This window comes from Mandrillus leucophaeus, unplaced genomic scaffold, assembly GCF_000951045.1.
Source record: "Mandrillus leucophaeus isolate KB7577 unplaced genomic scaffold, Mleu.le_1.0 Scaffold309, whole genome shotgun sequence".
In the NCBI taxonomy this organism is placed as follows: domain Eukaryota; kingdom Metazoa; phylum Chordata; class Mammalia; order Primates; family Cercopithecidae; genus Mandrillus; species Mandrillus leucophaeus.
The window spans coordinates 2,163,207-2,185,327 of NW_012103243.1; the positions used below are offsets into that span (position 1 = coordinate 2,163,207).

At 34.8% G+C, this 22,121-nt stretch overlaps 1 protein-coding gene across 1 annotated transcript in view; it reads left to right on the forward strand.

The window, feature by feature from the left end:
* The window catches only part of GPATCH2 (G patch domain containing 2), a 202,260-nt gene that overhangs the window by 119,166 nt on the left and 60,973 nt on the right, over nucleotides 1–22,121 (forward strand). Inside the window, exons 7-8 of the mRNA XM_011987376.1 lie at nucleotides 11,729–11,768; nucleotides 18,313–18,383. Of these exons, the coding sequence (XP_011842766.1) occupies nucleotides 11,729–11,768; nucleotides 18,313–18,383 (111 nt within the window). The remainder of the gene's footprint in view (nucleotides 1–11,728; nucleotides 11,769–18,312; nucleotides 18,384–22,121) is intronic.

Genomic DNA, 22,121 nt, shown 5'->3' on the forward strand with positions numbered 1-22,121 from the left:
GTTTAAACAAATAGCAGTTTAGTTTACAGGTAGAAACAGAAATCTGGAAGGAGGCAATTTCAGAGCTATTGAGGAAGCAGTAGTACTATCTGCTATAACCTCCTTTAAGGAATCATTGGTGTTTCCCCTCAAATTCCTATCAGCATTCTCTATATCTCCTATTTTTTTCTTGTTTATTTTTACTGATTGTGGTATTTATTATATTATTATGTGTTATATCATTGTAAAATGCATGTTTTATTCCCATTGATGGACCAAGAACTTGCCGAGGTTGGAGACTTTGTCTTGTACTTTGAATCTCTTACATTGTACATCACAATGCGTTACAGTCAAATCATAGGCCTCGGTTCAAGATTATCAAGTTCTACTGCTAGCTAGTGATGGAAAGCATCCATGAAGGCACCAAGTGAATACTTGTTAAATACAATTGATAATTGGCAGAAGCAGCAAGTACTAGAGCTAGAATGAACCTTAGGTGCTGTCCAGTCCAGTCACTTGAATTTTATAGATGAGAACTTGAGGTTCAGAAAGACTCAGTTCAGAGACTAGCTTGCAGAAGATATAAGACAAACCACCACCAGAAATAAACACTAAAATTAGTCATCACTGGATGATGGGATTGCAGGTTCGTTTTGTATTTTACTAGGAGCAGGTGAGGTAGGGGTACATGTTAGTATCTACCAAACTTTATTTCAGTGGACATGTTACTTTTATATTTAGAGGACAAAAAAGCCAGATGACTCACTCCAGACTGGAATGCAGTGGCACGACCTTGGTGCACTGCAACTTCCGCCTCCCAGGTTCAAGTGATTCTCGTGCCTCAGCCTCCCAAGTAGCTGGGACTATAGGCGTGCACCACCACACCCAGCCACTTTTTTGTATTTTTAGTAGATATGGGGTTTCACCATGTTACCCAGGCTGGTCTTGAACTCCTGACCTCAAGTGATCCACCCGCCTTCTCCTCCCAAAGTACTGGGATTATAGGCGTGGGCCACTGCTCCAGGCTGCAGTTTTATTTTTGAAGACAGATACAGAAAATCCTTCCAGAGTGTCATAATATAAAAATCCGATCATTTTAATAAAATAGCACAACAATGTACAAATTGTTTTAAATACCATCTAGTAATTATTTCCTTGAAAAACATATTACTGTATTTAAAGTCGAATCATTAATGTATGATAAGTTTCTTTTAATCAGAAATATGTAGTACAGAGAAATGAAATATTGACTAAGATCAATATTGACTAAGATCAATTAGTATCTAATTTCTCAGTAAAAGTAACCTAAGTTTTGAAATTATATTTTAATTATTCTGTTGACTTTTTAAAGCTACAAATGTTAAAATGTTAAAAATAAAATTAATATATGACTACATTAAAAATATATGTAAGCATAAAAATGGAGTTACTTCTTATTAATTCAGCCTCCCTTTATGTACTCTGTCAGTGGTTCCAGAAATTTTTTCTTTTTCCAATCACTTGTGAGATACTTGCTTTTAAATAGAGATAAATATGATTTCTTAATTGATTGTGCAATTTATATATTTTACTTTTATTTCAGTTTTAAGTAGAGGATATTTACCTGAGGAATTGTATGTAAATCAAACTTATTTTAAATGCACATGGGTAACTCATTATAATCCTATGACGAATTCCTTTATAAAGCAAATACTCACCCCTTATTTTATCTTTTGTGTAAATACCGAGTTTGCTTAAAGCAAGATTTGCCTGGATTAAAGGTTATGTTCATTGGGAATACTTTTTACACTTTGAAATTTAACATCTATTGCTTTATAGTGAAAGTGTCTTTAACTCTAGATTGAGATAAATAAGTAATACAGATCGATTCCTCCTCTGATTTATTGTGATATCCATGGGTGAGTCATTTAGTTTACATGTCTTAAGTTTATTTATAGAATAAATATAATATAGTAACAGTCCTTTCTCATATAAGATATTTTTACAAGATGCTTAGGTAAAATACAGAAATATTATTAAACTAGGTATGAAACATTTCAAAATGATGATGATAATGATGACATACTTTATATTGTACACTGTATTTTATTTTTTCAGACAATATTCATATGCACCACTATTTTTAGTATTTTTTACTACATCTCTCAAGTAGTCATAGCAGGTATTAGACCCCATTTTATAAATAATTTGACTTTTCTGAAGTCACACACTACACATCACTCAACCAAAAGTCAATTAAAAAGACAAATTTATTAAGCCTCTATTAATTGTTAGTTAACATACTAAACCTGTTAGGGTATAAGTAATGCCCTGTAGCACTTGTTTCTGTATAGACAGTTAGAAATTAAAAGGTAATTGTTGCATGTTAAAACTTATGGAATAAAGGTTTACATATTACTATATTCCACTGTACTGTTAGGGGAAGAAAATTAATATTTATTTTAAACATCATCTGCCAATTTCTTAATGTTGTTTTAAGCCTTCCAAATACTGAGAGTGGTTAAGTTTATTTTATGCATGAGGAAGAAACTGAGACTCAGAAAATAAAACAATTTGTCAGAATTCACCTAATCAGTAAGTGGCAGAGCCTGTATCCAAGCTTAGGTCTTTCTGATTTAGTAACCGCACGAGGCTGAACTTCCTGAATTTACGTAAAATTTGTAGTTTAATACTAGAAAAAAGGTTTTAGCAGGGCCTCTTGAGCATAATTTTAGAGTTGACTTTTTGTTACATAGAACATTTGATTGAGTGAGGAATACCTTTAGCATCCTGGTCTTCTAGTCCATAGAGCATAAGAACCCAAAGGAATCTTAAAAGATCACACAGCCCAGTGTTCTCATTCTTTTACCTTCATATAGAATAACATAGCAATTATAGTTGATGAAACTCCACCCTATATCTCAAGTCATTCATTTATCCATTCTTTCAGAAGATATTTATGAGGGTGTACTAGGTGCTGGGTTTACAGTAGTGAATAAGACGACATGATCACGGTTGTTGTGATTCTCACATTACTTACAATGTGATAGAGATAATAGAGATTAGTCAGCACACACACAAATGTATTATTATACACTGACACATAAATGCATTATTATATACTGAGCTAAGTACTCTAAAGAAGAACTTGTAAAAATTGAATTTGAACTAGACATTGAGATGAGGACGGCTAATGAGATCTCTAGGATCTAAGTGAATTGGTGGCAAGAAAAGCATTTCAAGCAGAGAAAATCATACATGTTGTGTTCAAGAAACTAAAGGAATGCTTAAACAATATAGGAAGGAAAAGCATGTGGTATGTGATGAGACCAGAAAAGGATCAACAAGGAGCACATGATGGCAAACCTGGTAGGTCATGTTACAGATTCTTTCTCCTAGGAGTGTTTGGAAAGCCACTTAAGGTTTTGGTTTGCCTTCGCTTATTTATTGTTCACTTGGTGTGAATGAACTCCCTGTCAGTTTCTACATTGATAAATGTGCCCTATTCGCCTTTTGCCATCCTCCTTACGATTGCTACCAAGATCTGTTCTTACCTAGTCACATGGCTTCTTAATACTCCGTTGTCTTGACCTAATTTTTATTTCCATATCTCGATCTATGAAACCCTGTTACAGTATATTGGGTTAGGAGTTTGACATATATTTCTACTTCTTTGTCCCCCTCCCTCATCTCTCATGTATAATTTTTCATACTTGCAAGTCTCTTCAATAAAGTAATTATAGTTCACAGGGAAACTGTCGGTATAGAAGACTGTATACCATTTTATCAGTTAATTCATATATTTAGTGATAATCCACTTAGACCAGTGTTACCCAGCAGAAGAACTCTTTACAGTAGTGAAAACGTTATGTATTTTCACTGCCCAGTATGGTAGTTATTAAACCGCATATTCCTTTAGCACTTGAAGTGTAACTATTGCAATTAAGAAACTTAATTTTTAATATTAATTTAAATTTAAGCCAAAATGGGAGGATCACTTGATGTCAGGAGTTCGAGACCAGCCTGGCCAATATGGTGAAACCTTGTCTCTACAAAAATACAAAAATTAGCTGGCATGGTGGAACATGCCTGTAATCCCAACCAGTTCAGAGGCTGAGGCAGGAGAATCACTTGAACCTAGGAGGTGGAAGTTGCAGTGAGCCGAGATTGTGCCACTGCACTCCAGCCTGGGTGATGGAGCAAGACTCTGTCTCAAAAAAATTAATTAATTAAGTTAAATAAATTTAAATGACCATATATGGCTAGTGGCTACCATATTAGCACAGGTTTAGATCATTTTATATATACTAAACCCACCATTAAGTTAAAATGAAACTATGCCTCTGAGTCCAAAAACAGAAACTTATCTCTAACAATAAAAATCCATATTACAAGTTGCAATAGCTCTTTCCTTCTGAAAAGTACATTTTTAGGAGACCTCAGTTAAGAATCTTGAGGTTGATTTTGTCCTTTTGTCCAGATATAATATTAATTGACTTCCCATGAAATCCTATACATTTCTGCTGCCTGTAGTTCAACACTGTGAATGAGGAAAGAGGGGATTAAGAAACAGTGAGAAGGAATTAGTGTGGAACTCTGCATCTGCAGAGATTTTAGGTTTTAAAAAGCTTCTTTCCTAAAGGTTTATTTTCTGGTCATTCTTAAAAAAAAAAAAAAAAGTTCTTTCTACTCCACAGAGTTCCCGACCACAACTGCTCTACTGTACTTGAAAGAGCACTGTACTGAGGGCTCGATAAGTGATGACTATTCCTGTTACCAGCAGTGCCCACAGGGAGGAGTAAATGAAATAATATGCCAGGCTTAGCTCCTAGACCTCCCTAAACTGCGTCTGTGTCCTAGAGGGAGAACTGAATTTGGAAACCACATTCAACCCTATGAATTGTGAGAGCAGGCAACCTGCCTGTGTCTCTAAGCCCAGCCATTCTTTACAGTCGATCAGTTTTAAACTCTTCTGTGCTCCCTGCTCCCAGATTTTTCTATCACTTTTTGTCTCTCCATGAAGCCCGTGTGGAACCTTGGCTCCAGTGTAAATACATATCAATAAATACGCATTCTCTTTCAGAGCATTTTTTTCTTCCTCTGCCTTTCATAAACTTGACTCTGACTTTCAAGGATGCTACTTCCTGTGTTTCCTTGTTTGCTCATTTTTCACTAGAAAGTTATTAAGTAACTTTTATTTTCCATGTATTATGCTAGATTATGGCAATACAAAGAAAAAGAAAGAAGAAAGAAAGAAAAGAAAGAAGAAAGAAAAGAAAACCAATCCTTTCCATTATGCCCCCAAAACATGATAGTGCTTGAAGGAAATGAAGGGGAAGTATATGGTTAAAAATACAAGATATGGAATCAGACAGACTGAATTCAAATTCTGATTCCAGTACTTGCTAGCTGTGTGAGCTTGAATGGTAATAGGACTATTTCATAAAGTTGTTGTAAGAATTGAATGAGATAGTTCATGTATGGCCATGAGAATGATAACCAGCACACAACTAACACTTACTGAGTGGTGATAGTGCTTTTATTGCAACTTTGATTACTGCTTCTACCACATTTTCTACAGCTGCTGCCACTATTTCTGTTAGTGTTACTATCATTATCCTTTTCTCAAGGACCTCTGATTTTTTATTAGGATAAATAATCAACTGCAATATACAAATATAATAGCTTTAGTGGAGATATCGGCAGAGACATTGGGAGTTTTGGAAGAGGAAGCATCTAAATCTGCCAGGGTGAGTTCAACAGGCTGCTCAAAGGAGGAAGCCATTCGCCTCCTCTCATTCCTATAAACCCTAGGACACAGAGGCCACCATTTTCCGACAGCATTATTGCCCGTTCCAGATTATTCCTTTTTTACTCCTGAGTAAAACTTTTTTTGTTTTCTGAGGTTCATACTACCATCTACCTTTCCTTATTTGCCCTCATTCATACAGGACTTTGGCACTTGAATTAGTCTTTCTTTCCTCCATCAACCTCAGCTATCCTAATTGGTGACAACATGTGTAATGGTTGGAAGGGACATGGGCTTTGGAATCAGGAGACCTAACTGAATTCCCGCTCTGCCGCTTAGTTATGAAATCTTTGGCAAACCTCTTAATCTCTCTGAGCCTGTTTCTTTACTTGTAGAATGGTAATAGTAACTACCCCTAAAGTAGTTTAAGGATTAAATGGCCTTGGTAAGGGCTCAATGCATGTTGAATACTCCTATGACCAACAAAGCCATGGCAGCGGTTGGATGGAATAGTACATGCTGGCACCTAGCACAGTTTTTTTTTTTTTTCCCCTCCTGGAATCCAGCGTTCTTCATCTGACTGCTACTTGAGAAACTCCCCTGGCTGCTCTTAAATATAACCATCACCCAGAACTAATAGAGCTCTGAAATTTTGAATGGTATTATACCATTTTCTTACCACAACCTAATACTCTCTCAGCGTTTTTCTTATGTTTACTACCTATGTTCTTTAGACTCATTAAGACTGCTATTTAAATTTGGATAAACTTATCCAAATATGCTTTCACTCCCCTTTTTCTTAGACTTAGAGGAAAAGATCTCTCTTCTCCTGTCCTAGGCTAACTCTTAACACCTATGCTTTTGATTGAAAGTTTTTTTTCTTTTCCAAAAGCTTCTTTCATCATCTACTACATTTTTTAACCTCCCCTTTAATTTTCTTTAACTCTAATGTGTTTTCTCTCTCTCTCATACTTTGAAAGCCAAACTTCTAGAAAGAGTAGATGACAGTATAGGCCCTTCTTCTCCACCCTACCATGATATTATAATCCTGATTTCTTCCCACATCACTTTCTAGAAACTTCTCTGGAAAAGTTCACCAGTGACCCCTCCAGTTGTGTTTTCTCAGTTCCTGTCAGACTTGATTTCTCTATATTTAACACCAGTGACCACTCCCTTCTTAAAACATTTCTTCATGACCTCAGTGATACCACTGTCACTTGGGTTGTTTCCTGCTCTGAACATTTATTTTTATTCGTCCTATCCAGATTCCACTAGAAAGAAGAAAAAAGATGTAAACACACAATGACAAAGAAGGAACATTTCAGCAGATTAGAGATTTCAGCCAATTTCTAGAGCTAGAAGCACTTGGAGATTTTCACCTAAGTAGGCAGGTAGAATAAATATAAACTTAAGAGTCTGGTGAAATAAATGCTGATTTGTCCCTCACAGGCCCTAGAAAATGTGAAAACTTCAAAATAGGGTGGGGCACAGAGCTGAAATAGTATGTCTCAGTCAAGAAAGTAAATCTTTCTTTTCTTCAGAAATTTACTAATCTGAGAAAAATAGACAAGATAGTAACATTGTAAGTTTCCACCATGAGGAGACACTTGTATGATCATCCTGTAGAAAAACTTACATGTTGAAAAAGCTCTTGTGATCAGTTTTGTAGTGCCTTTTTAAATATTGACTAGATAAGTAAGGATCACCAGATATTTGAGAAAATACTTCAGTATAAAGAGAGGAACAAACAGGAAAAAAGGACCTGCTCATTAAAAGATGCCATAGACAGATAATTTATAAACCAGGTAGAGTAAAATGTTAATAGTAGAATCTAGATAGTGTTATATGGGTATTCATTCTAAGATGCTTTTAACTTTATTGAATATTTGAACATTTTCTTCATACATATTGAAGAAAAAGTAAAAGAAATGAAAAATAAAGTGGGAGATTAAAATGAGGAAAGAAATCAAGAGATCCACAAATATGAACAGACTTTATGGTTCATAGGTAGGAAGATTCAACATAGTAAGGACGTCAGTTTTCCCCAAATTGATAGTTAGGTTTAATGCAATTCTTATCAAAATCCCAGCAAGATTTTTGTAAATATAGCAAAGATTATTTTTAAATGTATATGGAAAAGCAAAGGAACTTGAATCGCAAAAACAATTTTTTAACAAACAATAAAGTTGTAGGAATCATCCTACCAGATTTCAAGACTTACTGTATAGCTACAGTATTCAAGACTGTGTGGTATTGGCAGAGGGAAAGGCACATAAATCAATGTAACAGAATAGAGACCCCCAAAAATAGCTCCCCCCGCCCCGCACACACACAAATACAGTCAATGGATTTTTGACAAAGTTGCAAAAGCAGTTCAATGAAAGAAGAATAGTCTTTTCAACAATATTTAAAACTAGTGTTCTGGAAAAGTCCCTTTAAAGGGATGAAAAGAAGCTACGCACTGAGAGAAAATATTTGCAAACCACATATCTAGCAAAAGACTAGTATCTAGAATACATAAAGACCTTTCAAAATTTAATAGTTATAAAACAGTTAAAAAACAAAACAATCTAGTTAGAAAATGGACAAAAGACATGAACCTCCATTTTACCAAGGAGGATACACAAATAGCAGATAAGCACACAAAAAGATGTTTAGCGTCATTATCTATTAGAGAAATGCAAATTAGGACCACAATGAGATATCACTACATAGCTATCAGATTGGCTGAAGTAAAACATAGTGACAGCATCAAATGCCAATGAGGATGTGGAAAAACTGGATTACTCATACATTGCTGATGAGATTATAAAATGGCGTAGCCATTCTGGAAAATGTTGGCAGTTTTACGAAACTAAACATGCAACTACGATACTAACGAGCAATCGCACTCTTGGTCATTGACCCCACCGAAGTGAAAACACTCTTCATAGAAAAACCTCTACACTAAGGTTAACAGCAGCTTTATTCATAATAGCCCCAAAGTGGATACAACTCAGAAGTCTTCCAATAGGTGAATGGTTAAACAAACTATGTACACCTATACAATGGAATACTACTCCGAATAAAAAGGAATAAACTATTGATACATCAACAACTTCACTGACTTTTCAGAGAATTATGCTGAGTTTAAAAGCCAATCTGAAAAGGTTACATCATACCATTTGTGTAACATTATTTAAATGACAAAGTTATAAAAATAGAGAATGGGTTAGTGGGTTAACAGGGATTAAATATAGGAGATTGAGGGTTGGAGTGAAATGGGTAAGGCTATAAAAGGGCAACATGAAGGATCGTTGTAGTAATAAATTGTTCTGTATCTGGTCTGTATCAGTGTCAGTATCTTAGTTGTGATGTTACACTATAGTTTGCAAAATATTATCATTTTGGGAAATGGGATAAAGGTGCACAGGATCTCTACCAACTGCAAGTAAACCTACAGTTATCTCAAAATAAATATTTCATGCAAAGATTGATAAATCATTTAGCAGGCAAACAAAAAGACAAATTTCAGGAGGAAAAAAGTAAGAAAAACTAACAGATCAACTCAGAAGATCTAACATTTAATTATTAGGCATTCCAGAGAGAGAAAAAAGCAAAAACAAATTTTCTCACACTGAAGGTCCCAGATCTCTTGATTGTGAGGTCTCACCCAACACAGTAAATGAAAAATGCACACTACTAGAGAAATTAAAAACTTCTAACAGCATCCAGAGGAAAAAATCCAGATCACATTCAAAGCAACGAGAATAAGCATTTTTTTATCAGCCTATTGAAAACTTAAGAATATGAAGAAGAAAACAGACAAACAAGTGGGAAAAAATCAACTCAAACAATAAGAATATGAAGAAGAAAACAGACAAACAAGTGGAAAAAAATCAACTCAAACAATACACTTCTCAACCATTCTCACTATTTGAGGGAGTTCTTCAGCAAAAGGTGGAAATGAACTGAGAAGGTGCGGGATCCAGGGAACAAGAGGTGCGGCAAAGGAGAGAAATGACATGAACACCCAATGAGAGCCAAGGAAGTTCCAGGACAGATCTGGAGAACAACAGCTCAGATGAGACCAAGTGGACAGAGGGCTTTGGGAGGAGATCACTGGAGGCTGAAGAGGAGGGAGGAATAAGGGATGGGCGTATTTTCAGATATGTTTTAATATTTGAAAACTAACAATGATAAAAATAAGAATGTAATAAAGATAGGCTGGCAGGTACTAGAAAAATTAAGAAGACTGGCAGGTACATAGAAAAAATAGCAAAAACAAGACAAGTATCAACTTTAGGAGAAACAAAAAGAAACCCTTAGCAGCAGAAAGTATTCATGTAGTCATAATAATGTCTGTATTCACAATTGATTAATTAAAAAGATACTATAATTGGAAATAGAGGGTTGGGAGATTAAAAAAAGAACTAAGTCTATGATAATAGAAAGTCAGTACTTCACATCTAAAATCAATGAATCACAAGCTATTGGTATAACCTTATTCTTTAGAAATATAGCATTAAATACAAAACAAAAGGACTAAAAGAGTTGACAGTGGTTTCTCTCAACAGAGCTTAGGAGTCAGGATAGATGGAACAAGAAATTGCTGTTTTTAATCCTTTTAGTTTTTTTTCTTTTAAACTGTGTGGATGCATTTGATTTAAGAAAAATGTTTTTCTTTGAATCAAGAAAAGGCACAATCCAAATCAGAGGGGAAATATCTTAGTCAAGCTGTCAGAGGAACTACAGTGAATGATTAATTAATTTGGTAATTAATCCAGATGTTATTGACTAATACCAATAAATGTCCATTCCCCCATCACTGGTGGAATCTGACCTGCCTAGGAGCATCACTGTCACTATCTTTGAGCTTGAGAAATACTATATTAATGCATAGACAAGGACTATTAATGAAGAGGCTGTTTGTTCCTGGTTTTAATACCACAGAGGCTAGAGAATGCAAAGAAGTCTTAGAGAGTCCCAGGACATGTAAACCCTTTCTAGCCCCTTGCCCTTCTGCAGCGTGGTGTGGTGAAAACACCTTATACAAGTAAGCTAACATTCAAGCCCTCATTTCTGTATTTGGAACATGAGCCTAACCTTGTAAGGATTTTGTGAAGATGGGAAATAAACCATGCCACGTGCTTAATTAGTACATAGAGGTACTCGGTATTATGGTTGTTGAAATCATAAATAGCATTAATAGTAATGTTAGTATCATTCCCTGTGATTGTGGGCCTTTAGTGATTGATTTGCCATAATACCTCTCTCAATTTCCTAGTCCTTGATGTTTACAGTTAGTTTTTTTATGCAGAATACTGCCAGAGGACTGGGCGCATAGCTAATGATAACAACTCCTGTGGAAAAGGTACTGCCAGATACGTCAGTGTTAAGAGTCCCAGGGGCAGCTGAAGCAAAATGGTCTGGGCTAGGCTATGTGAGAAGGCAAGGCTTTGATGATGCAGTAACTTCTATATTTTTGATGTTGTTGAACTTGTTCTCAGCCAGACTCTAAGTTGTTATAACTGTGGAGGGAATAGGTCCAAGGTACCTCAGCTGATGCTGCAGAATTCATATCAAGGGCTTTGTGTATTGCTCCTGGGGGCATAGCTAGACAATGTAATATTCTTGTATTTTTAACATTTTTTTATAACTCCAACAATCAAAAGGTCATAATTTGTTGTAATGATGCTATAATTAAGTTGTGGTAAATGATAGCATTTGTAGATTTTATAACCAGAATTGATTCATAAAATGAATACAGTCCCAGCAGTTTATGTTAACATAATTAAATGGAAATGTAATTCTAACTCAGTTTGCTTATTAAATTGAAAATTACCGGGTTATGAGCACTTTTACGTTTCTGTCAAAATTGGTCTAAGTCTAGAATTCAATGAAATATCCATTAAAATAAAGCATATTGAAGGCTCTGTTGCTGGTGACAAATAAATTCCTTAGAGCACGTGTGACTTGATCATGTGAGGGCATGTGCTTTTAGTTAGGTTCCCTCTAACTGCCTTTTTCTTTCCTCTGCAGCCATTGGTTTAGCCCTGGGGCTAGGACAGAGCATGACCAGGTAAGGACCATTGTAATCCAAAAGGAAGTTACTCAGCCTCTTTCAAGTATTTAACTGTCTCCCTTCAAGAGAGTAGATCAGCTCTATGAGAAAAAATACAAATCCCTGCTCATTTTAAAAGGTGTTAATTATGCCAACGATTAATACACTGACCAAATAAATGCATGATCCTTAATCAGCATGAGAGTTTTCTTTCCTTTACTGCCACCGTCTTCAGTCATATGTGTGACCTCCGTGGAAAGACTCTGAAACTCACTCATTTGTAGGAGCTCACTATTGATCTTTATTTTTCACAAAGTTAAGGTATCAAAACAGTACATGTGCTTAAAAATTAATTTGTATTAAATCTAAGTTCAGCCAGGAAGAGAATATTTGTATCTGAAGTTTAGAAGGTAGGGTGAAGAGTTTCTTATACTTTTACATTATATTTCTAGATGAATTTTTTAAAATCTCTTTATTGGTATACATGGCAGCACAATGATTAGTTGACAGTGAGAAGCTGACGTTCATTACAGTTATTTTTACATATAAAATCAGCAGTTACCCCTTGATTATATTAGTCCTTTCTCAGAAGCATGCTTAAACTTGTGATGTTTTAAAGCATATACATTTTAGAGTTTGCATCCTTGCAAAGTTTGTATCTTTTATTGTGAATGATAAAAGTTATTTTTAAAATAAAAGGGAGTGATAAACCTCAAATCCTCAGGGATCATTTCTTCTGAGGGGTAGGCAGAGAAATAGGTAGTGAAGAGGACTTTGTGCTTTAATGGTAATTGGTAACATTACTCTATAATGTTTGATTTTTCTTGGGTTGAGCAGCAGGTTCATAGCTGCTGCATATACCATAGTTCCTTTTACTAATAAAAGGAAGGTGCTATGCACTTCATTATGAACCCTTCTTTATTTTTTAACACACATAAGCTTAATAGAAATACCTTTCATTTTCATGATTTTTTTAACTTGCTTTTTTTCCATGAGAGTGGGTTACCTCTTTAAAGATACTTCTCACATTACTAATAGACTATGTGCCACTATTTCTATGAATTCGAACTTAACTAAGCTAAGCTACATCTATGATGTGTTCCTCTTATTATTTGCAATACAAAAATTAGACTTTCTGCTTTCCTAAATGGTTTATATCCCTCTATGTACAATGCTTACAATAATATTCTGCTTTTAGTATTAAGTTGCATCAGGATATATTTTATCTGAAAATGTAATTTTATAAAGCTCATTTTCTACCCTTTAGAACTTGAGAAGTACTAAAGCAATGTTATAAATCTAGATTTTAGACTATGGTATACCTGGTTGCTTCCAGCCAAGCTTTATTCTGAAATTAAAAATTACCTTTAATAGCTAATACCTTATAAGGAAGAAATTGACCAATTTTTTAAATCTTTTTAAATCTTTTTGCCCGATTTTTGAATCAGCTTTTTACTTAAACTTTGATGTGCCATTTCGGATCTGTATCCTTACTAGGTAGATTATTAATTAATAAATACAGTTAATTCTTGTTACATATGGTAGTTATGTTCTATGTAGTCATCTCAAACACTGAATCAATGAATACTGAACCATTGCTTGTAGGGGAAATACAGGGTTAGGTTTCTTTGAACCCCACGTCACATCTTCATCAACTGATCAATACATAACCTTGTTTTGTGTGTGTTTCTGTTTAAAGACACCTTATTTAATGTCTGTTGTTGATTCATTAGCATTGAACTCACGGCCAACAGCGTCATAACTCATGCCTGAATGAAGCTTATCTAAAGCACATATTTTCTCTTTAAGTCCCATCACTGTCTTCTTGCACTTAGGAACAGTAGACAGCACTTTAGCACTATGCTTGGGGCCATTTTAAATAGTGAAGTCACCAACAGAAGCACAATTACGCAAAACAAACAAACAAAAAACCAAAAAACTCATAGCATTAAACAGACTGCAAGAAATACACTTGTTTATACTATGAGAGCTTGAAATGAGGCCGTGTCACCGGGCTGGAGCTCAGCTGGAAACATATGTTAGAGGCTACTCAGATTTTTACCACTCTGCCTACACATGTCTGCACATGACTGCAAAAGCAGGGGAAGCACTGGTTTTTGTGTTACAAAGAAATGTTAGCAAGTAGGTATATGGAATCTCAGTAATGACAATGAATTGTACATGTATGTATATGTACAATGCATTCTGTTTACATAAGGGATAATAATTTCTTAGTTCAACTCAGACCTAACTGTATAGCAAACTAAACTGTTGTCTGAAGTTAGGTGCAAGTGATGAAATGCAAGACCATGAAGTATAAAATCTTTTAGTTTATTGTTGAATGATTGACTAATTGACATGCATGATTACCTTATGTTTTTCTCATACCAACTTAACACAAAGAAACAATAATATTAACCCTACTTTTTAAAATTCCATCTCTCACTTCTTTCTCCATCTTAATGATTCTTCTTTCTTGCTATTCTTCAGTGCTAAGTCCCATTTCAATTTACCATGCATAGTGATCATGCCTTTACTATACATTTATTAAATAACTTACCCATCAGCCACTATCTGTTGAGTACTCTCTATTTTTATCAAAAGAGATATTTGTAAAAAAACAACACAATTTTTCCCCTGAGGTGGTCATAGTCTGGAGAAGGTAAGCAGTAATTATACTATGTTGATAAATGTTTCAGAAAACCATAGAGAAGGCACTATGAAGGCCACAAAAGAGAAATGTCAAAGTTAGTTCATGGGTGGAAGGAAGCTTTGCTTCCTTGAGACATTTTGACTGAGTATCTTAGTGAGTCAGATCATAGTTTGGATTTTACCTAGTTCCCCTTTTAATTTTGAGGACACTGCTGAGTGTGGAGAGACTTGAAATTATTTGTCTGACACTTGAGGAATTACCTGAACAGTGGCTGCCAATAGAAGCACTCCTGAGCTTGAGTGCCTTATGTATAACCAGGTAGTAAAGAGAGGATTGGTGGAGAATGAGATTTCTGCTATTTGTCTTTCCTCTTGAGATTTGAGACTTTTAATAATCTTGAAAAATGTCACAAATAGCCACAGAAACTCTTAGTTCCTTTTTTTAAATGTAAAAACCATTATCCACAAGGTATACTTTTCTTCCTGGTTTAATTCAGCAGTTTTTCAAATTGTGTATGTAGGTTTTTTACTTACAGATTTTAATGTAATTCTTATATGAGTTATTTTTTAATATACATCTGCAGGTCACTAATAAGGGGATTGTATCTTCGTTTGGCCTAAGTCCAGCAATCTGAAAGTTGGAAGGTAAGAAGCACTTCGCACCATATTCAGAAGTTCTGTTTTTGATCAGAGTTGACATTATTGAGTCAGAATCCAGAAAAGTAACCTCACTTGTGACACTGATAGGAGTCCAAGGGAACAGAAAAAAATATGTATCAAGAAGAATGAAAAAATTTTCAAAATCTTTTGACCTACTCTTGCTTATTAGAGCAGGGTTCAAGGATTCTTATTTATTTTGAATTCATAATCTGACTTTAAAAAAAATATATTGGAGTCTTCTTTTTTTTTTTTTTTTTTTTGAGACGGAGTCTCGCTTTTTCACCCAGGCTGGAGTGCAGTGGCACAACCTCAGCTCACTGCAATCTCTGTCTCCCAGGTTCAAACGATTCTTGTGCCTCAGCCTCCCTGAGTAGCTGGGATTAATTACAGGCACCTGCCACCATGCCTGACTAATTTTTGTATTTTTAGTAGAGTTTTGCCATGTTGACTAGGCTGAATTCGAACTCATGACTTCAGGTGATCTGCCCGCCTTGACCTCCCAAAGTGCTGGGATTACAGGCATGAGCCACCATGCCTGGCCAGGAGCCTTCTAAATGCAAATATATGTTGTTCAAGTAACACCTTAGATTATTTTTTTCATCTTTGCCCCATAAAAGATCTAAGCTCACATATTAACTTGTGATTCATGACCCAGAGATCTCTGTAGTTTTATCTGAGCTTCATTTTAAAGTTGCAGTGGTATCCCCAGATTTATAATTGTATTGATAAGGTGAAATAAGTTTGTGATGGCTTTTATACATATAGATGCACTGCATTAAGTAATGCCATTGTTTGACTTGTTTTTATGTACAAAACCCATCAAAACTATAAATTTGAGGAAGAAAACACATTCTTATATAAATCTAATAAAAGGAGCTATAACATCAATGTTCAGAGAGGGTGCTATGTCATTTAAGTTCATCCAGGTTGGTGGCCTCTCTGAGAACTATCCAAACCTAGTAGATACAACCTAATGTTTATTTTGGTTCTTATAATTGCATTTTTCAAAACTAAACTATAAATTTTTAATTTTTTTTTTCATAACATTGTGTTTGGGATTTTGAGTTCTTTATCTGAACTGTTTTAACACAAGCCTCAGGAATAGTGTTCAAGTATCTGTCTTTTATCAGTTAGAAAACTTAATTAACCATTAACTGTTATCAATTTAAGGTAGAGGTAGAGATTTCATCATCTTACTTCTAGCTATCTGTGTCACAAATGTTGGTTTGTATATATATATATATTTTTTTAAAAGGCACTAGACTTAGAAATGCCAAAGTAATTAATTTTCTTTATTTTCAGAAACAATTTAGTGTTCATGGTACGAAGTGTTTCTAAATTGAAACACTTTCAGATTAATGGATTTAAGATAACTGGTTGCTCTTTTCTATAAGTAGTAATAACGAGATATGGCTTCAGCTACATATCAGATACCAGATCTCACTCCCTCTTCCTTTATTTCATTCATCCATTCATTCAGCAAATATTTTTTGAGCACTGAAATGCTCCATACACAGTGCATGAACCCTGAAAATGTAGGCAAATTGCATAACCCAAGCAAAGGGCCAGAGATGAGCAACAGCATGGTACATACCCCAAACTAACAAGTTCAATATGGCTAGGAAATATCATTTAGATGGAAGAAGGATAGGTTGGGGTAGGAGGAAACATAATAAATTATGAATTTAGAGATGTAATCAAATTATGAAGGGTCATGAAAGCCTTATACAAGATTTTGAGTTTGATCTCCATAGAGTCATATAATTAGATTAATTTTAGAAAGCTCTTAGAGTCTGCAGTGTGGAAAGTAGATTAGAAGGGAGCAGGCCTGGAGGCAGGGAGATCATTTGGGAGACTTTGCCAGGACAGAGAAAATGGTGGTCTGAACTAGGATGGTGGCAATGGGAATGGAAAGTAGACATTTAAGAGAAAATTTAAGAGTACTTATTTAGTTCAGACATTCCTTAAAGAATAAGCCTAACCATATTCTTGATCATCTAATTAAGGTCTATTCCTTCTCAAGGACAGCTAAGTAAACTAATAATTGATTCTAAGTGATGTAATTGAACGGTTCAAAGCAGTTATTCGTCATTAGAAATAATTGATACTGGTCAGATAATACCTACCGAGAGCCAGTCCCATTAATTATCATCATAATTATAATAATAGCATTTAAGCCATTTCCTTTCTCAGCATTTCCTATGTTCCAGTTTTATAGTGCTAAATATTTTAAATGGTTTATATTACTTAATACTCACAATAGCGTTACAGGTAGATATTATTGTAATCTCCATTTTACAGGTGGAGACCAAGGCTTAGAGAAGTTAAGTACTTTGCCTAAAGTTACACAGGTTGTAAATGGTAAAGCTGTTATTGGAACCCAGTGACTTTTTATTTACTGGCCCAGTTGGGATTAGAACCCAGCTCTATCCTGCATTATTACTTATAAGACTTTTATTTTTGTTGGGGTTCATTGCTAATATTCTGTACAACTTCATTTTAGCCCAGTCTTGCATATAATCATATTTCTGCATAAATAAGATAAGCTAGAGTTTGAGTGAGCACATAGTAAAGAATATTGACTATTTGTTTTTTTCTTTCCAATTAGTTAGGGTAAAGCAAGTGTGAAGGGAAGTAGATGGTAAGGCATTTTGAGGAGGCAATCAAATATGTTTTTTTCTAATTATATATTTCCAAGCCAATAATTTCTTTGAAGAAGAATGTTTTAAGCGTGTTTCTTTACCATGTTAGGCCAGTAGGTACAGAGAAAATAATATTAGCTCTTTATGTCAGCATAGGTAACAAAACCTTAAAAAATTCACAACTGAATGAGACAGTGAAGGCCGTTGACAAGAGAGGTTACATTACTTCAACCAGGGCTACTGCAGTGAACCAGAAAAAGAACTGTGTTCTAGACTTACATCCCCAGGCCACATCTTAACTGACTCTGAGGGCAGTTTAGCTGTCCAGGAAGAACTGGATTGCTAACTCTCACTGATAATTTTGCAACAGTGACAATAAAGAATGAATTTTAAAAAGAAAAATTTGTCTCCCTGAACTATTGAACTCCAGAAAAAGTAGTACTTACAGTCTTTGCTTTAAGAGAAACCAGTAAAAAAAGAAAAAGAAAAAAAAAAAGCCATGCAAATAAATGAATAGTGTCCCTTTGAATGAGAATATTTTCCTACTTGCAAAATAATATAATGAAAATATTTTTGTTTCCATGACTTTGTCTTAACACTTTGTGTAGCATCAGCTTCTGAGAGATAATCGAGCTGAAAGAGGGCACAAGAAAAATTGTTCTGTGAAAACAGCCAGCAGGTAAGCAATTCAAAATCACTTTTGATTCATTCATTTTCTTTTTTCTATGCCTATAAGAATGGAATGAATTGTTGTTAGGTTGCCTTTGGTTCTAAAAAGTCACTTTAAAATATTTTATGTATTGTTTATTGGAATCTATTTTAGGGTTACTAGTAATGAATAAAAAGATATTTTATTTATTTTTTTAAACTTGTAAAAAATAAATAATTAATTTTTAAAATAAAATATTTATCTCCCTTAACTATTGAATTTTAGATCAACATTTACAATAATAATTCACTTTTAATCTAATAAATGGGCTTAATCTCTTTCCCTAAACTTAAGTGGCATTTAGACCTTATGAGAGAGAAATATGTATGTTCTCATAACATATAAATGACTAAAGACTGGGAAGAAAGTAGTCTCTTTTAAAGAGTGCTTTTAGAATCTTGTTCATTTTTTCCAATGTTGGATTTTTCCATAATATCAGGAATTTCCCCCAGTTTGTTTTTTAGACAATACGTTTTCAAATTTTGCAAATGGGGTTTCTTAATTTTTAGACTTAATTTTTGTTTAGATGAAAATGGCTACCCTTCTTGTCAGAATGTTGATTAGAAAAACTGCCCTGATATTTACATTTGTTTTATCCTTGAGAAGAGACAACTGACCTCAGCAGCCACCATTGCATCCCATGGCTTCCCAGTGGTAGTGCGCTGTCCACTGACTTTAACATTCCCAAGTAACCAAACTACAGCTTCAAAGTGCCATGTTGTGCAGATAAATGTCAACTGAGATCCCACTGGGTGTCTACAGAAGCAAATGCAAATCCTACCTAGCATATCTAATGTAGACAATCAAAAATCGCCAAACGTAAAATGAGATAATTCACCATCAGTGATAGTCAACATAAACGACTAAGAGATTTTCTCCTAAGACTGCCAGATCCTAAAATTGTAAGATATAGATTATAAAATAACTATGGATGAGACGTTTATAGAAATAAAATGAACAAGCAACGAATCACTATAAAAATGAATCAGTATGAAGTGAAAAATATATATGATTTTTAGAAATGGGAAATGTGATTGTTCAAGAGATAATTAGTGAAATGAAAGATACATCTGAAGAATGGACCAGAATATAGTATAAAAATTCAAGGAGTTGAAAAACTGAAGGAGTACGTAAGAGACATAGAAGATCTGTGATACAGTCAATCATAGTCCTTGATGAAAAGAATAGAATAGCTGAAAAAAACATGAAATTTGATGAGATGGCCGCTAAGAATTCCCAAACCTGGTAAAAGTTATAAACCCATAGATACAGATACAAAAAGCACAGTGAATAACATGCACGATAATAAAACGAAATCCACACCTAATAATATACCATAGTAGACCAAAAGTGAAGACAAATGTTAAAAGAATCAAGATAAAAGGCAAATTATCTACAAAGGAATGACAATGATATATCAGATTTCTCAGTAGCATCGGTGAGGCCAGAAGACAGTGGAATCATCCTCATTGTGCTGCATGAAAATAAATTGTCAACCTAGAACTATGTACCTGGAAATCCATCTTTCATGTACAAAGATGAAGTAAAGTAATCTTAAGATTTTCAAAAAGAGGGAATGTTTACAGACCTTTGTGAAGAAGTTTTAAAGGGTGTATTTCAAGAAAAGTCCCAAGGAAGGTCTGAGAGGCAAGAATGAATAACGAGCCAATATACTGATTAAAATGTTTATATAAATAATCATTGCTTATATAGAGGGATAATTGTAATAATGTCATTTATAGGACGTTTAAAAAAAATTTTTTTTTTAATTTGAGACAGAGTTTCTCTCTTGTTGCCCAGGCTGGAGTGCAATGGTGCAATCGCCACTCACTGCACCCTCCGCCTCTCAGGTTCAAGTAATTCTCCTGCCCCAGCCTCTCAAGTACCTGGGATTACAGGCATGTGCCACCACACCTGGCTAATTTTGTATTTGTAGTCTCTACTACAAATAGTAGTATTTCTCTACTACAAATGGGGTTTCACCATGTTGGCCAGGCTGGTCTCGAACTCCTGACCTCAGGTGATCTGCCTGCCTTGGCCTCCCAAAGTGCTGGGATTACAGGCATGAGCCACTGCACCTGGACAATTTGTAGGACTTAGAGGCAATCTAAAATAATGGACAAAACAAAAAAAAAAAAGAAAAGAAAGAAAATAATGGACAGCAATAGCATGTGAAGTTTGCAGGGTTGGTGATTATAGTGAAAGTCCAATGTAAGGTCCTTGAATTGTTTAAGATGTCTACCTCATTAGTCAGTCAAGCATTTGACATTTGATGAGACTACATTAAGTATTCATTGGTAAAATATCTAAATAACTTCTAAGTCAATAGAAATGGAGTATATAATTACCAAACCAGTGGAAGGGGGGAAATGGAATTAAAATATTGCCCCCCACCCCCAAATAATCTGTTTTTTAAAAAGTGAGGGGCATGACGACTTATGCCTATAATTAATTCCAGCACTTTGGAAGGCTTAAACAGGATTGCTTGAAGCCAGGAGCTCGAGACCAGCCTGGGCAACATAGTGAGACCCCCGATCTCTACCAGAAAAGAAGAAAAAAAAAAGTGAAAAGAAAAAGCATTGAGAAAATAAGATACAGACAAAACATAAAATTAGACAATTGAATCATACACATAAACACACACACACACACACACACACACAGAGATCAGTAATCACAGGAAGTATTTATGGTTGGCTGGGCAAAGAGGCTCACACCTGTTAAGCCACAGCACTTTGAGATTACTTGAGACAAGGAGTTTGAGACCACCATGGGCAACATGCAAGACTCTATCTCTACAAAAAAAAAATTTTTTTTTTAAATAGTCTGTGGTGATGCATGTCTATAATCCCAGCTACACAGCAGGCTGAGGCAGGAGGACTGCTTGAGCCCAGGAGTTGGACCTTACAGTGAGCCATGATCATGCCACTGCCCTTCAACCTGGGCAACACAGTGAGACCCTGTCTCCAAAAAAAAATAGTTTTTTAAAAATTAAAATGAAATAAAATAATTTATGATTAAACATGTCAGTTAAAAGCAGAACTAATTAGATTGGACTTATTGAAAATATCTAGTATATGTTCTTTATAAAAGACACACCTGAAATATGACAGGAAAAGGTGGAAAACTAAGGAAGGAACAGGATATATGCCAGATGCATTATAAAGAAAGCTCTCATACCAAAGTGATTTAGGAAGAAAAACTTTACCAAGTTTTAAAAAGTCATTATTTTATGATAAAAGATTCAACGTATAGGCACTGAAATAACCTCAAAAATGTATAAAGCAAAGAGCAATAGTACCTGGAGAAACTCACTAACCCACTATCATAGCACTCTTATTATTGATAGCTTAAGCCACCTGAAAATTTATAAACGGAAAATTTCTGTAACACAAAATTAGCAAGCTGAAGTTAGTAATATTATATAAAACCTTGCATCCAAACTGGTAGAAAAAACACACTTTTCTCAAAGACACATAGAACACTTACAAAATTAATCACTTACCAGGCCATAAAGCTAGTATCAACAAATTTTAGTGAATATGGATCATAAAAAATATATTCCTTTACTGGAATGTGAATAAGTTAGCAATTGGTACCAAATTTTTTTTTTTTTTAAGGTTACAGTTAAAGGCTGGGCACGGTCGCTCATGCCTGTAATCTTTGGGAGGCCAACGCGGGTGGATCACGAGATCAGGAATTCGAGAC